The 16142-nt window shown below is 38.7% G+C and overlaps 1 protein-coding gene across 3 annotated transcripts in view; it reads right to left on the reverse strand.

The window, feature by feature from the left end:
* WDR17 (WD repeat domain 17) overlaps positions 1–16142 on the reverse strand; it is a 57332-nt gene that overhangs the window by 35374 nt on the left and 5816 nt on the right. For 2 of the 3 annotated variants that reach the window (XM_061474718.1, XM_061474708.1), the window contains exons 1-3: positions 13756–14255; positions 4726–4854; positions 4006–4189 (exon numbers count right to left, since the gene is read on the reverse strand). In XM_061474718.1, coding sequence (XP_061330702.1) covers positions 4006–4189; positions 4726–4854; positions 13756–13866 — 424 coding nt within the window. In that variant the 5' untranslated portion in view covers positions 13867–14255. Of the gene's footprint in view, positions 1–4005; positions 4190–4725; positions 4855–13755; positions 14256–16142 lie in introns of those variants that run through there. The other variant, XM_061474728.1, reaches the window with a different exon arrangement.

Genomic DNA, 16142 nt, shown 5'->3' on the forward strand with positions numbered 1-16142 from the left:
TGCTTCAGCACCTCAATGTCTTTCTTGTAGTGAGGGGCCCAGAACTGAACATAGCATTCTAGGTGCAGCTTCACCAGTGCTGAGTACAAGGAGATGATCACTCCCGTGGACCTGCTGGCCATGCTGTTTCTGATACAGGCCAGGATGCCATTGGCCTTCTAGGCTGCCGGGGAACAAACTGGCTCATGTTCAGCCATTCACTTTGCCTTTTAGTAATGTTTCCCAGAGAATTCTGCCAACCAGTGTCCTAAACAGGCCAAAGTCAGTCTTCCTCAAGGCCAAGGTGGAGGTTTTGCTGACCTTTTTACTGACTTCTCCAAGGATTGAAAACTGAATTATTTCGTTATCACTTTGCCCAAGATGGCCTCCAGCCATCACATCACCAACCAGTCCTTCTCTGTTTGCAAACAGCAAATCTAGCCAGGCATCTCCCCTAGTTGGCTCACTAACCAGCTGTTAGGAATTTATCTTCCACACCTTCCAAGAACCTCCTGGATTGTTTCTTCTCTCCTGTGTTGTACTTCTAGCAGACATCTAGTAGGTTGAAGTCCCCAGGAGAACAAGGGCAAGAGATCATGAAACTTCTCCCAGTTGTTTGGAGAACACTTCATCTGTAGCTTCATCTGGTTGGGTGGTCTAGAATAGATTCCTAGCAGGATATCTGCTTGGTTAGCCTTCCCCCTAATCTTCACCCACAAACATTCAGCCTTCTCACTTGCAACATTGAGTTCAAGGCAGTTGATGCACTCCCTGACATACAACGCAACCCCATCACCTCTTTTCCTTGCCTGTCCCTTCTGAAGAGCCTGTACTGACCGACTGCAGCACTCCAATTATGTGAATCATTCCACCACATTTCTATGATAGCAATTATGTCATGGTTTCCCTGCTGAACAATGGCTTCCAGCTCCTCCTGTTTGTTACCCATGCATTGGCATAAATACATTTGAGTTGCCCTGTGAATCTGGACTCCAACAGCAGCATGCTACCCCATGGCTCATTTCTAGCAAGCCTGGTGTTATCCCCTTCCCACTTTGAACCTAGTTTAAAGCCCTTTCTATACGCCCTGCTAGCTCCTGGGCTATAATCCTTTTCCCCCTTTGGGACAGGTGTAACCCATCTGCTGCCAGCAGGCCTGGTGCCATGTACACTGACCCATGGTCAAAAACCCCCAAAATTCTGATGCTGACACCAGTCGTGAAGCCAGGAATTAATTAATGAGATTTTTCTGATGGAATCATTGCCATTGATTGTGACTGGCAGGAGGCATGAGAACACTAGTTGGGCTCCTGAACCCTGAACCAATTGCCCCGAGGCCCTGAAGTCCTTCTTGATTTTCCTCAGGTTTCTTCAAGAGATTTCCTCATTGCCCACCTGGAAGACTAGTAAAAGATAGTAGTTGCAGGGCCGTATCAGATGAATGAGTTTTTTGGTCAAGTACCTTATCCTGTCCCCAGGGAGGCAGCAGACTTCCCTGTGAATCTGGTCAGGTCAGCATATGGGGCCCTCTATTTTCCTTAGAGTAGAGTCACCAATCACAACCATCCTTTTTTTTCATAGTAGAGCTGGTTGTAATACAAGGTGTTCTCTGACTCTTCTGTGGGAACTCTTCTGACCTGGATGGTCCCTTATCATCATCTTCCTCACTTTCCTGATCCTGAAGTACCAGAGCCTTGGATCTGTTATAAAGGGATACTTGGAAAGTGACATGAGCTGGGGGATAATATGCCATCTACTCCGAAGAGTAACCTGTTTCCAAACACCCCTGTCTCATAGGTCCCCTAAATCTGCCTGATGGCAAGACAGAGGATCCTGAAGTTTTTTTGTTTTGGGTGCCTGGCATGCTTCCATGAGGGATGTTAGAGTGCGGGTCCACCAGTCAATCTCCTCCTCAGATTTTCTTATGCTCCTTAGTTGTTCCACCTCTTCCCATTGCTCTGCCACCACGCACAGCAAATCATCAGCCTCTTGACATTTTACACAGCCATGATCTAATGTAACCAACAGGCTTTGTCACTCACTACAGACAGATGCCTGGACAGCTACGTGTTTATGAGGGACCTCTGTCTGGATCGTCATGCCCTTCCTAGCCAGCAGAGAGAAACTAGTTTTCTTTGCTTTCTGTTTAGAGGATGCCATCCTAGAGCACTTTCCGGATGACCACAGGCTGAGCTTACCTCTGAAACCTGCTGGACTACTGGACCGTTTCCACTCAGCCTATCTGCTCACCATAGGCTACATTTTATTTGCTTTCACTTCTGCAAAGTCATCATGAAAACACAAAAGATTTAAAACCTCTACAACTTTTTATACAGTGATGGATTAATTTTTTCAGCTCAAAGAGAAATCAACTGCAAATAAAAGACAGACTAGGGACAACATGGGCCCTCTCCAGAAGTTATCAGGAGAACTGGCTACCCTGGATTTGGAGAAGGCTGAGGTTCTTAATGACTTCTTTGCCTCTTCCCTGGCAAATGTTCTGACTACACCACCCAAGTCTTGGAAGGCAGACGCAGGGACTGTGAGAATGAAGACCTTGGGCCCACTGTAGGAGAGGATCTGGTTTGAGACCATCTCAAGAACCTGAATGTGCTCAGGGCCATGGGACCTGATTAAATCCATCCACAGGTCCTGAAGGAGCTGGCGAATGAAGTTGCTAAGCCACTGTCCACCATATTTGAAAAATCACGGCAGTCAGGTGAAGCTCCCGATGACTGGAAAAAGGGAAATATAACCCCCATTTTCAAGAAGGGGAAAAAGGATGACCTGGAGAATTACAGACCAGTCAGTCTCACCTCTGTGCCTGGCAAAATCTTGGAGCATGCTAAGGCACATGAAAATCAATAAGGTGCTTGGTGACAGCCAGCATGGCTTCACTAAGGGGAAATCCTGCCTGACCAATTTGGTGGCCTTCTATGATGGGGCTACGGAACTGATGGACAGGGGTAGCACAGCTGATGTCATCTACCTGGACTTGTGTAAAGCGTTCAAAACTGTCCCACACAACATCCTTGTCTCTAAGTTGGAGAGACATCAATTTGGTGGACGGACCACTCGGTGGATAAAGAACTGGCTGGATGGCCACACACAAAGAGTTGTGGTCAATGGCTCAATGTCCGGTGGGAGACCAGTAACGAGTGGTGTCCCTCAGGGAATCAGTGCTGGGACCAATCTTGTTCAACATCTTTGTCACTGACATGGACAGTGGGATTGAGTATTGTGCACAGTTCTGGTGTCCACGTCATAAGGAGGACATGGAACTGGTGGAACATGCCCAGAGGAGGGCCACGAGGATGATCAGGAGACTGGAGCACTGCCCATATGAAGATAAGCTGAGAAAGTTGGGGCTCTTCAGCCTGGAGAAGGGAAGGCTGCATGGACACCTCATAGCAGCCTTCCAGTATCTTAAGGGGGCCTACAGGGATGCTGGGGATGGACTATTCATTAGGGACTGTAGTGATAGGACAAGGGGTAATGGGTTAAAGCTTAAACAGGGGAAGTTTAGATTGGATATAAGAAACAAATTCTTTACTGTAAGGGTGGTGAGGCACTGGAATGGGTTGCCCAGGGAAGTTGTGAATGCTCCATCCCTGGTGGCGTTCAAGGTCAGGTTGGACAGAGCCTTGGGGGGCATGGTTTAGTGTGAGGTGTCTCTGGCCATGGCAGGGGGATTCGAATTAGATGATCTTAAGGTCCTTTCTAACCCCAACTATTCTATCATTCTATTCTATGATTCTGTGTTTCTATGGCAATTGAAAAGCAAATTCTTTAGTCTTTTAGAAAAAAGAGTAACTTCTTTCTTTACCAGTCACTAGATGTTTCAGAGCACTTTACTCAAACTCACTATCCTCTAAGATGAAGTGCAACAGATCTGACAAGAATATTGTGTTATGCAAGTGTTAAACCTCTCTACCAACTGCTTAGAGTTTACTCTGTATCAAGTATTTCTGATACCTGTGAATGAAAATGCTGTACAGAACAAATAGTTCTCCATATCTGATATACCTTTTGTATCGTCGAGCTTGGCCACAACTTTCTGTTCAGTCACATTCCAAATAATCACTAAACTATCTGCACTGGCACTTGCAAACATGTCAGGATTGTGGGGACTCCAAGATATGGCTGTGATTGTCTTCTTATGCTCAGACATAATTGCCCGGAGCTTGAATTCATTGTATCGGTGATCCAGCTAAACAAAAAAAAGTAAAATTCACTTTAGAATGACAGACTTTGTAAACTCACTTTAAGTAGTGTTTGGCTGGAGACCAGTTCATATAACAGTATTAGACTTACATATTAATTTATAGTGGACTTAACAGTTGTCAGTACCTGATATCTCAATAAATCAAATTTTCATATATATGACTTGGACAAAAAAGTTGTATAGGGCTAAATTCAATTAGCCCTACCAGTATTAACATAATCTACCCTCTTGTCACTTATAAACTATTATATCCCATTAATAACTGCACACAAATACAATCCTAAAATGCTTTGTTTATAGGCATGAGTACAATCATTAATCTATCTGCAACAGGTTAAACGGAATAGAATATGAAAAAATAATTTGGAAAGGGTATCTTGAATGGAAGATTGAGCTTTACACAGACATCTTCTCAGTAGCAATCATACTTCCAAAAGCACTGTAGAAACATTCATTAAAAGGGTTCAAAGTGAAATACAGACAGCAACATAAAAATGCAGTCTGTTTAATAAAAATCTTACCTGATAAATATAAATAGCAAGGGTAGCACAGTAGGCAAATCTGTCCCCACTAGCAGCACATACATCCTTGTTCCATGGCTGACATCCAGCAGCTAGAAGTCCCACTTGTCTAACCTGTGACATTTTTGCCTTTAAAACAGAAATTCATTAGACTACAAGATGACAGAATGTTAAAGAACAGAATAATACATTTTTGTTCTCATAAATAATGTATATATATGTACCTTAAAAATATAGCTAGCCTTTAAGTTTTAACAGCAACAACTTGTTTATGAGGTACAAATAAATGAATGTATCCAAAATAAAGCCAAGTACATGTTCACAGGCTTCAGTGCTACCCAAGAAAGCGATTTTAATATCCTTCAGAGGAATCCATTTGAGAGGGGAAAAAAAAAAAGGGGGGATGGGGGGGCACAACACAACACCCAGCACATGAAACTCAAATAGTTTTTGATTTGTACTAGCTGCAGCTGTTCTTCATCATTTTCATTTTCTTCTGCAGTCTGGTTCAACACTTTCTGTATTACAGTGTAACTCCCTGTCTGTACTTTTCTTCCCTTCATCCCCCACAAAGAAAGCTGGACAAAGTAAACCATATGCTAATATTTCTGTTTTAAGTGAGCTAAGCAATGTGTCTAAAAAGGTCTTCAAACCACTTGCATATAATAGCTATGCATTACTTACTATCATAATCCTTTTTGGAAAAGCTTTCTAAATTTTCTTAATAATTACTGTTTAACAGAAAGTTGAAGTAAACTGTGGGAAACAAAAAAACAAAGCTTAGTGTAACATTACTATATTACTGTATAGCTAACTATGCCTTAACTGTCCAAAACAAGTCTCAAACTACCAGCTGCCTCAGACCAAGGCAACAACTGACTTTTAAAATGAAACCACAAGAAATGCTTTGCAAGGCCAGACCAATTACCCACCTAGGCCTTATCTGATTCATGATAACGTCAAAATGCTACTCAGAGCACATGAGCTGGGCCATTTTTCCATGATCCATTTATGTACTTGACCAAGAATGCACACATTTGCAAAGGTTTAAACTTAACTCCTAGGTGATTGTGCAAGATGACCTCCAGAGGTCCCCTCCAACCTCAGCCATTCTGTGATTTAAGAAAATGTTCAAAATGAGCCTTGTTGCATTTATTTGCAGCTGACAAGTAGCGAAGGCTATCAGTTTTTACAGAATCATACAATGGTTGGGGTTGGAAGAAACCTTAAAGATCATCTAGTTCCAAACCCCCTGTCACAGCCAGGAACATCTTCCACTAAGCCTCCGAATTCACTTAGAAACCAGTCTTCATGTGATACAAATGTCCCAGATTCAAGCCAACTGTAAACTGATGCAATGCTAGCTCCTTCTCTTCTCAACCTGCAGAAATAATTGTGGCTTTACCTCCACTATAGAAGGCTCCAGTGACCAAACAGCTGCAAATGAAGTTGACAAGGATAACTAGGTGGATCACAGCTTGCAATAGTGTGGTGATCCAAATAGCATAACATGATCCAAATAGCCACAAACAGGATTCACCACTTCTACACAGAAATTATATCAATCAAACAAGGCTCTGTGAGCATAACTGAAAGTACTACCCATACACAGGATATTTAGATAACCAGTAGGTGAAACCTCTTCATACATATGACTTCAGCTGGGCTAGCAGCAGGATCCTCTTTTGTAGAGTGGTGGACAATTCTGAGTTTCACCATACCACTGAGTGCTTCAGCATGGGCTCAGGTAAGGTCCAGACATAAAAATGTAATTCTCCAGCTATGTTAGAATGTCTCATTTAAAGACACATTCATACTGTGGATAGATTAACGAATTGAGAGACATTTAGTGGGAAAACATTACATGGAGTATGGAGGAGGGATCTTTAGGTTGAAAAGCTGAGTCTATAATCTTTAAAGACAGAAAGAGTTCTGTTCAATTTACCAAGTGTTAGAATTAAGAATAAAAAAAGATACTTTCAAAATCAAGTATTCTGAGGAAGCAAATGTTCAAGTGCAAGGGTTAGTTATGCAATGCATTGCTGTGTAACAGCTTTAGGAGAGATAGATCATCTGCAGATCAATCTTCACCTACTTGGAATCAACTGTATGGAGGGGAAAATATTTTTCAGAATTATATTAGTATTAAGGTGTATATCAAAAAAACTTTGTACAGGTATAGTAATAATGACTTATAATACCCAAGGGAACCCATTAGTCAATATTGACAAAAGCATGAAAATGAAGTTGAATGGTCAATTGTTATCTTCTGTTTTTCTTATCTGCTTGGGGTATCTACTTGGCAGAAAAATAGTAACAACTAAATATAAGAAACAACCTCCATGAGATTACAAGTCTCTCTCACACTGGAAAGTGTGAAAGAATTAAAAAAAATGTAGAGACTTATTTTGGGTGCTTCTTTAGCAGAAGATCAGGGTCAGATTGAATGTTTGTGACTGATCATCTCAAAGATACCACTGACTGTAATTAATAATGCTTAAAACTTCTGACTGTTCTAATGCCTAAAGGAACTGAAGCACTCACATTTAACCTCTGAATATTTTGATAAAGGAGACTGTACAAGAGAATAGAAATATACAGAGAAACAAGTGAAAAGATACTAGTGCTTTTCTGTCTCTGCCAACAATATTAATTCTGACTTTTGCAGCAAAGAGATTCTAGAGAGAACAGTTCTACAAATGGCACCTTGCAGCTCATTTGCAATCCATCTCATGTCATAAATGACATGAGTCCCACAGAAAGAAATTTATCTTATTATTATTATGAATCATCATCATCACCAATGTGACAAAAAAACAGACTCCAAGTTTCTGATTTTACCATTTAGTGTTCTTTAACTGCTAAGTAAAACTAAAATTCCAGAGGTCCCTTCTGTGCAATTGAAGTATTAATCAAATATAGTCAGAAATATTTGAATTTTGGACATTCAGAACTCCAACACAGGCTTTTTCCAGTCACAATTAAAAAAAAGAAAAAAAGGCACCATTAACAACCACTTTTTCTGAAAGTGACCTGGGTGATTACATAACAACTTACTAAAATGAATAACACCTGGAACCAGAACTTCTGGTTTCCGCTCTTGATTCCAGGCAAAATGATGATTAAAACCAGGTGTGCCAGCAAACAGAAGGAACAGTAAAAAAGCCATGTTTTTTTTAGGCTTACCACATAGAAGAGTGATGAAAAGCTAACATCCCTTCAGACAGTAAGAGTGCAAAAATATTTATTTCATGGTAATAACAGATTTGTCTTAACAGATCCTTTTTTTTTTTTACATTCTCATATGGTAGATAAGAGGTTCTTGATTTGATGAAGATTAATCTGTAAGAAAATATTATCTTAACTCTTGTTTAATTTGTGATTTGATTACAAGTAATATTGATTGTAAAAATAAGATCTCTTACAGGTGCTAAAACAGAATTTCTCAAATCCAGAGTAACAACAGATATTTCTTGTAGGATTCTGCAGTAATACATAATTTAAAAAGAGAAAAATCATGTTAATATATTCATCAGATCTTCCTTTTGCCTTGATATGAAAGAGATAAGTTATTCCTGACTACATGAAACCTAATCTATAGGAAAATATTATTCTAGTGTTTGAGAATAAAGAGGATTCCAAGCATAAGTGCTGAAATCTAGAACAAAAAATAAGGTCCTCTACATTGGTTTTACAATTATCATGATCACACAAAATGGACCAGTGCTTTGGGTTTGGAGGCAGTTCTTTGTTAGAAAAGTGTTTTATTTCAAAATATGGGATGTAGAAGTAATTATGCTGAACTCTTAAGTATATACTGAAAAAACTATGCATGTAAAAAACCTATACCACACCGGGAATGCTATCAAAGGATGCCCACAGTTTCCACAGAGATGAAAGGGAAGAGGGAAGACAACAAAAACCTTTCTATTCAAATGGCATGAGCAGCAACAGTCCTTCCTTTTTGCTACATATAGAAAAAACAAAACAAACAAAATACCCCAAACCATTAAACTGAAATTTTGTATATTATGGGGTTAATGTTATTTTAAAAAAACAACTGAATAGACTAGAATCATAGACATGGCTATATATCAATAACTTAAAGACAAATGCCTAATAATCCCTACACCTTAGCATAGGTATCATTTTTTGTAAACCACTTAAGAATTTCCATGTTCATTCCATTACCTTGCTGCTCCCAAAAATGCAAAATCTTGCTCTGGTTGTAGAATAAAACCACTTTACTTGACAGATGAGGAACTAAACCTTGATGTTCACAGAATAATGCAGTTACTAAAGGATTCATGAGAAAAGATCATGTTGCACTACATACACAAACTGGCACTGTCAGCCTGGCAATTGCAGCTCTTAAACATTTTAATTTTAACTCCTTTTTCTCTGCTTCAGCTACTTGGAGTATTTCATTGATCATTGTATTTCCCAATTCTACAAGGATATTTACAGAATAATAATAGGGGTTCAGATCCATCACTTAGCACCCTTTAATTATCAGGAGATGTGCTTGTACGTTATAAGTATTCATAAATTTATAACCATCAAGCACAACCGATAGCATATGCCTACACTGTTAGCTATTGTGGTCCATATGGCGTATGACCTGTCCAGATGAGTACATATACAATATGGCATGCACACAGAAGTGAATATACAGTAGCCTTATGTTACTCAATCTGCTTCTGTGTATACAAACCCCTAGTTTCTGAACAGCTATGTGCAGTGAAGCGTTGTCATCCTCTGCTTCTGCTCATTCTATTGTCATTATCTTTCAAATAAGTTTGTATTTTTGATTATAGGGAAAGCTTGCTGTCACTCCTATATGTCTGACATATAAAACTGCTATATCTCATCCAGACTATTGTCCAATATTGTACCAATATTTTTGTCAATATGTCAATGATACTTTAAATAATTAAAGATCTTCTTTGGTAATATAAAGTGTTTCCTTAAAAACACTGGGTATATTTTTTCATCTTCATAGGAAAAAACAATGATTCTACGGAAATCCATTGGAGATGAAAATGACCTGCAAACTATGGAGTTTCAAATTCATTACACTACCCAATGGGGCCAGTTTAAAGCACCAGATAATGGACAATGAATTTATCTTGTTAAAAACTGGAAGGTCATCAAACCTGCGTGTTTGCAAGACACAGCAGAAACCAACCTCTTCCTGACTGTGCCTGCCTCAATAGCACTGAGTCTTGTGTAATAATGTAAGCATAATAGTACCAGCCTTCTCCCAGTCGGGCTGGAAAATACCAAGTACATTACAGCCATATTAAGAAATTAATTTCTGATTATTATGTCCAGACCCATGAAATGGGTGATAATTAGAAATACTCTGGTACATATTCAGTTTAAAAGCAAATAGACAAAATAAATTTACTAAGACTAAACAGAGATATAAAATTTCCAAAAGCTTTAATGTTTCTGGGCGGAGCATTTAAGAAGTTAGTACATTTTCTAAATTCCATTCTATGCTATCTATATATTACATTTAAATGTATTTATTTATACCTAATACTTTATGAACCTGGGGGATCTCAAAAGTAAAAGCAAGCACATCAGAAGATGAGAAGAAATCTTACACTATGAAAATTGGAACAATAGGTATATTGTCAAAAATCAGCCATCATGGATTTTAATAGATCTGTAGGGAAAACAAAGGTTAGAAACAAATAAACAGATGGTGGCGTCATGTATCAGTTAAAATTCTTAAGAATCAGATATCTCAATATCAGTTGAGCTACTCTCTTTAAACAAAAATTCTTCCTACTTTGCATGAGTACCACAAAATAACTAAACAATTTTCCATTCTTGAAATTTTCTTGTGAACAATCAAACTGCAGTTACTAATGTAGGTCTCCAAACAGTCTTACTGAGACAGTACTTGAAGCAACTGCTTCTGAGCAGAAGATGAGCAAAGACTGATCCAATTGTGCCTATTATCATTTAATATAGTCAATGTAGAATAATTGCATAGGTTTATGCATGTACTGCTTCAAATGAAAGTTAAGCCCTTCATGCTTCCCAGCAGAATCTAACCTAGGTAGCTTACTGCTTGTTAAAGTGTCAGGTTGGTTGCTAGCTTACTACTGAGCAGTACAGAATTTGTACGCTTCTCTGCAAAAATTAGGAAAGTTGCTTCTCTACAAAAATTAGGAAAGTTTTTTGTGCAATTCATGGCACAAAACCATCTGTGTCTCCTGGAGAATCAGAAGATTTATCAGAGGCTAGAAGAGAGTGCCTTGGACAGGGCTTTGAATTTCAGCAAGATCCCCCAAAAAACGCCAGAAGCCTTGGCTAGACTCTTGCAACCAGCATTCCCAGCTGACATGTCCTGACTGATGATGAGCTAGCAAGTGTTGAAAAAGGCACATTCAGTTATCCAGATGCTGACCATAAAAGAGCATGATCTTTAGAAAGAAATGATCTTTAAAAAGATCATTTTAAACAAGTATTCTAATAGCATTCACAGACATTTTAAACCTTCACAATAAACTCAAAGCCAAATTACTACTAGAATTTATTTACTCACAGTACCTCTAGCTTTACAAGGGAAGAATTTGTGGATGTTTTGCTGTTGTTTGGAAAAAGTCTGGATTTGAAATCTCAGCCTTAGACTGTATTTTACAAGAAAAAAAAGAACCAAACCCACAAAAAAAACCTCAAAAAACCAAAACCCAACCCAAAACAAACAAAAAAAAATCCCCAAACCCCACACTAATTTGAAATAAACCCCAAATATATTAATCCAAGATAGGCACCCTAAATTGTGATTTTTAACAATTTTAAATTACTTGCCTTACGTTTTCTAACTAGGGTAAGTCTTACAAAAGTGTTTTTGACTGTCTTGACTACAGTACTTGTACAGCTTAACTAGAATATCATAGAATCTTAGAACGGTTTGGACTGAACAGGATCTTAATGATCACCTAGTTCCAACTCGCCTGCCATGGGCAGATGTCCTGGGTTCAGAAGCAGCAGTCATTTTTCTCCCTCTTAGTAGCTGGTGCAGTGCTGTGGTTTTGACTTTTGGCCTGGGAACAGCGCTGATAACACCAATGTTTTTAGTTGCTGCTCAGTAATGTTTACTCTGACCAAGGACTTTCTGAGTCTCATGCTCTGCCAGGGAGGAGGGGAAGCCAGGAGGAAGCAGAGACAGGACACCTGACCCAAACTAGCCAAAGATGTATTCCATATCACAGCACCTCATGCCTACTATATAAACTGGGGGCAGTTACCTGGAAGGGTTAGATCTCTGCTCGGGTCTGGCTGGGTATCGGTCGGTGGGCGGTGAGCAGTTGTATTCTCTCCCCTTGTTATTTCCCTCATCATCATTATTATTATTGGTGTTAGCAGTAGTGGTTTGTGTTATACCTTAGTTACTGGGTTGCTCTTATCTCAACCCACGGGAGTTACATTCTTTTGATTCTGCTCCCCATCCCTCTGGGAGCGGGGTGGGGAGAGGAAGGTGGGGAGTGAGAGAGTGGCTGCATGGTTCCGAGTTACAGCTGGGCTTAAATCACAACAGCAGGGACGCTTTCCACTAGACCAGGTTGCTCAAAGCCCATTCTAACCTGGCCTTGAACACTGTCAGGGATGCGTCATCCACAGCTTCTCCATGCAACCTGTTCAAGAACCTCACCACCCTAATAGCAAAGAACTTCTTCCTAATACCTAATCTAAATCTACCCTCTGTCTTTTAAATCTATCCTTTATCTTTTATTGGGCAGCTGTAATAAGATAATCTAAAGAGCAATACTAGGGTTTGAAACAGAGCATGGAGAAATGCTGGTATTTGTAACAATGTATCACCAGGAATGTTGAACTCCATACCTAATCAACCTGAAACATCATATTTAGCAGTGGTAATGCAACTATCAGCTAGAGACTACTGGTTAGTCATTTGGTATCAGAAATCTAGTTTTTAAATACTGTATACAATACAAAAAAAATACATACAATCATGTGTGATCTCAGTATAAAGCATTTAAGAACCTCTGTAAGAATTTTGTTCACATCTTCCTACCCAGAACTACCACAATCACCAAAAGATGGATTTTCTCCTGGCAAACTGACAAGATGCTTCTGATTTCAAAAGAAGTTACCTCTTAACACATCTCACACCTGAATCCCTGATGAGCAGCTATTAAAACCTAACTCCACACCTGAAAGATTCATATTTTAGTGACATGTAAAATGAGAACAACGGAAAGGTATTACAATCTGCTAGTTTTTAATACTTATGAGCATATATAACTGGTATTACCAAGTAATACACAATAACACAATTAAGCAGCTGTTGGGCCATATGTTTCTGCAGCATCTCCTGCATTCTGATTCACTAGCTGAGTATATGCGATCAAAATAGAAATTACTGAAATATATAGTTACATAAAGGAGCTTGATACAGTGAAATGTGACTTATATTCACCTCCCACTATAAATCTACGAAAGCAGCAGATCAAGCTTTCCCAAGACATGCAGTCAAGAAACACGAAAAAAAAAATTCCAAGATATCCTGTATGTGTTGCTATAGTAACAACTCCTCCTCCTTGGAAAAATGTTAATAAAAATATGCAGATATCCAAGGTACAACTTGGAAATGACCCAAGGCAAATTTAACATCTTCCCAAATATTTTTCTTTTATTCAATTAGTGCTTATAATTATTTTTTTCCATGCACAGTATATTAATTCCTAATAAAATAAAATCAGACTTTTGATTTCTATCTCATTACATATTAAAGAATTACTAATCATTAAATTATGCAATCTAAAAGATACAGTAGGTGGCCAAAGTTCCAATACCTTTTACCCAGCTAGCAACATTATTTTTCAAAAAGCTCATTTTAGATGTGCTTATGTTAAAACTACTAAAAACCCCTTCACAGTACCACTATGGGAATATTACTTCTGGTACTAGTAATATAATACACTGCAGCTTAAAGAAGAAAAATATAAGGGAAATAAAAGAGAAAATATTAATTTAAAAAATTCTTACTCTTTGCTGTCCTTCATACCAATCATCTTCATCAAACCAGTGGGAAATATAAGTCATCCAAGCCATGACAGAAGGCACAGTTGAAATAGAAAATACAGAACCTGAACACATGTAAGTACAAGTCCTATGCTAAAATTTACTCAACACTATTAAAAGCTACCCAAAGATCAGATCTGAACTCTGTGCTATGACTCTACAGTCATAAACATGTAATCTGAAATTCTTCAAGCAGCAGTTTAAATGCTACAAGTATTGGATTCTGAACTAGAAAACAGAAATCAACACTAAAACAATTAGACTATATATTCCAATATTTTAAATTAAAGCAGGTTAGTGCTTCAAGCTTGAATTTACTCTAAGCTCTGAAAACAAAGTGCTGTTGAAGTTATTCTTATTTGTCTCCGAAAACTACGTTCCTTTTCTTTCAAATGCACTGTCTGTAAGAAATGTGGTTCAGTGCACAAAAGCTTGACTGAAATGTAAAATATCTTCAGAATCATGGGGAGTGACAGGTTTTGGTTATGTAGGGAGTGGTTTCAACTGGCACAGTAGGAGGGGCCACAATTAATCACAACTGCCAAACGTCTTAGGTTTAACATTTTTTTTAAAGGGAAAAAAAGGAAAAAAAGATATGCATCTTCATTGTTCACAGCCAGCAGAGCCTGAAGGGCTCAGCTACAGCCACCAGCACTGGCTGGGAAATTTAAAAAGCCTAATTTTCAGTAATTCATCAGAATACATCTGCTTCTTTTCTCTCCCTTGGGGGAATTTCATGTATCTGACTGTGTTTATTTCTAACGGCATCTAGTTATCTTTTTCTAGTATGCTCCCCAGTTTCACATCAGATTTCACAGTGCATTATATCAATGAAAACAAGAGGCATAAAGAGAAATAAAAGCTTTATTGCTCACACCACAATTCAGGACTGCAGCAGCATACTTCATCAGCTGTGCTGTTCAGGAGACATCATCACACAAATCTTCCTAATGGCAGAGTTGTAGCAACTAGCAAATTCTCAACAGAGATTATAGAGACCTAAAAAATCCCCAGTTTCTTAAGAAATCCAGAATGCAGACAAACTCTGCTTTTCTGTACTGGATTAACAAGCCATTTCCACAAATTTGTAATAGAATGAATGCAAAAGCTAGCCTGTGAAGCCAATTATTCAATTATTAAACAATGCAAAATAGGAAAAGAACAGCTTAAAGTACCAGATATTAACCTGGAGTTAGTGGTCCACATTAATGACCATTTCCAGATAGAAATTCAGTGTCATTGCCAGTCCTGCTTTAGCACACAGTTTCCATTAAGATAATTGCATAAGCAAATTATGTTCTCAGATACACAGCAGAGAAATAAAGCAGAGGTACTTTTGCTTTCCAACCTCTTACTCAGAAACGATGACATACAAGGGGAAAAAAAAAAAAAAGCGCCAAACTGCTTTCAATAATAAAAATTGAAATCAAGATACCCACTATATTTATGGGAAATAACATTCCCATCTTAGCAGACATTTTGGGTGATTATACAGTCCTCCAGATGAACGGATACATACACAAGAACATACAGAGCAACTTCTCACCATCCTGCTGAAATTTTTGAGATTATTTGCCCTTTGAGACTTCATCTTAAACAACGCAAAGTGTTAAGAACTGTATGGTCTCATATGGGAAACATAGGATAAATTCAAATACCTCTAGTCATACAGCTGAAGAAATGCCTCACCATATTCATACTCTGTGACTAAATGATCCAAATGTTACTGATGTACCTACCTATTATGTAAATATGTGAATAATATTATCAATGTATGGTACAAGTCAAAAAGGTCTGTTACAATTTAGCACTCAGAAATATTAACTCCTTATCATTTGAGGTGGAAAACTGCAATACCTGTCAGTGTTGTAATGCAAGACTTCTTGAATATAAGAACATATTTTAGACAAACCCAAAATATTTTACTGGGCTCAGCACTTCAGCTTTCTCAGACTGCCATGTGCATTTTAAAAGGCAAGTGAGACACACGAAATAGGCCAACTGAAAGCATATAAAAGTAGTAATCTAGATTTAATGCTGTTCTGGGAGATTCCACAATGCTTAGCACCTCCTGCATCTACAGTAATATTAGCACATACTCAAGTGCATTGTCCAGACTGTCCACAGCCTTCACCAAGTCCCACTGCCACACTGAGATTGTATCTCAGGGCTATGAATGGGCTGGCATGCTCAGGAGAGGGCGCACTTCCACAGCTCCATAGAGGCAGCTGGACAATACAGGACCATGGACTGTTCTCTGCCCTTCACATAACTGTGCAGTCTTTAGTCTTTATCTCCCAGTCTGAACTCCATTAGGAGTAGGGCTCTTATCTGCTTACAGTAAGACTAAC

Source organism: Pezoporus flaviventris, unplaced genomic scaffold (assembly GCF_033815535.1).
Source record: "Pezoporus flaviventris isolate CSIRO_AGI_PZ_B2104156 unplaced genomic scaffold, CSIRO_AGI_Pfla_v1 ptg000002l, whole genome shotgun sequence".
Taxonomy (NCBI): domain Eukaryota; kingdom Metazoa; phylum Chordata; class Aves; order Psittaciformes; family Psittacidae; genus Pezoporus; species Pezoporus flaviventris.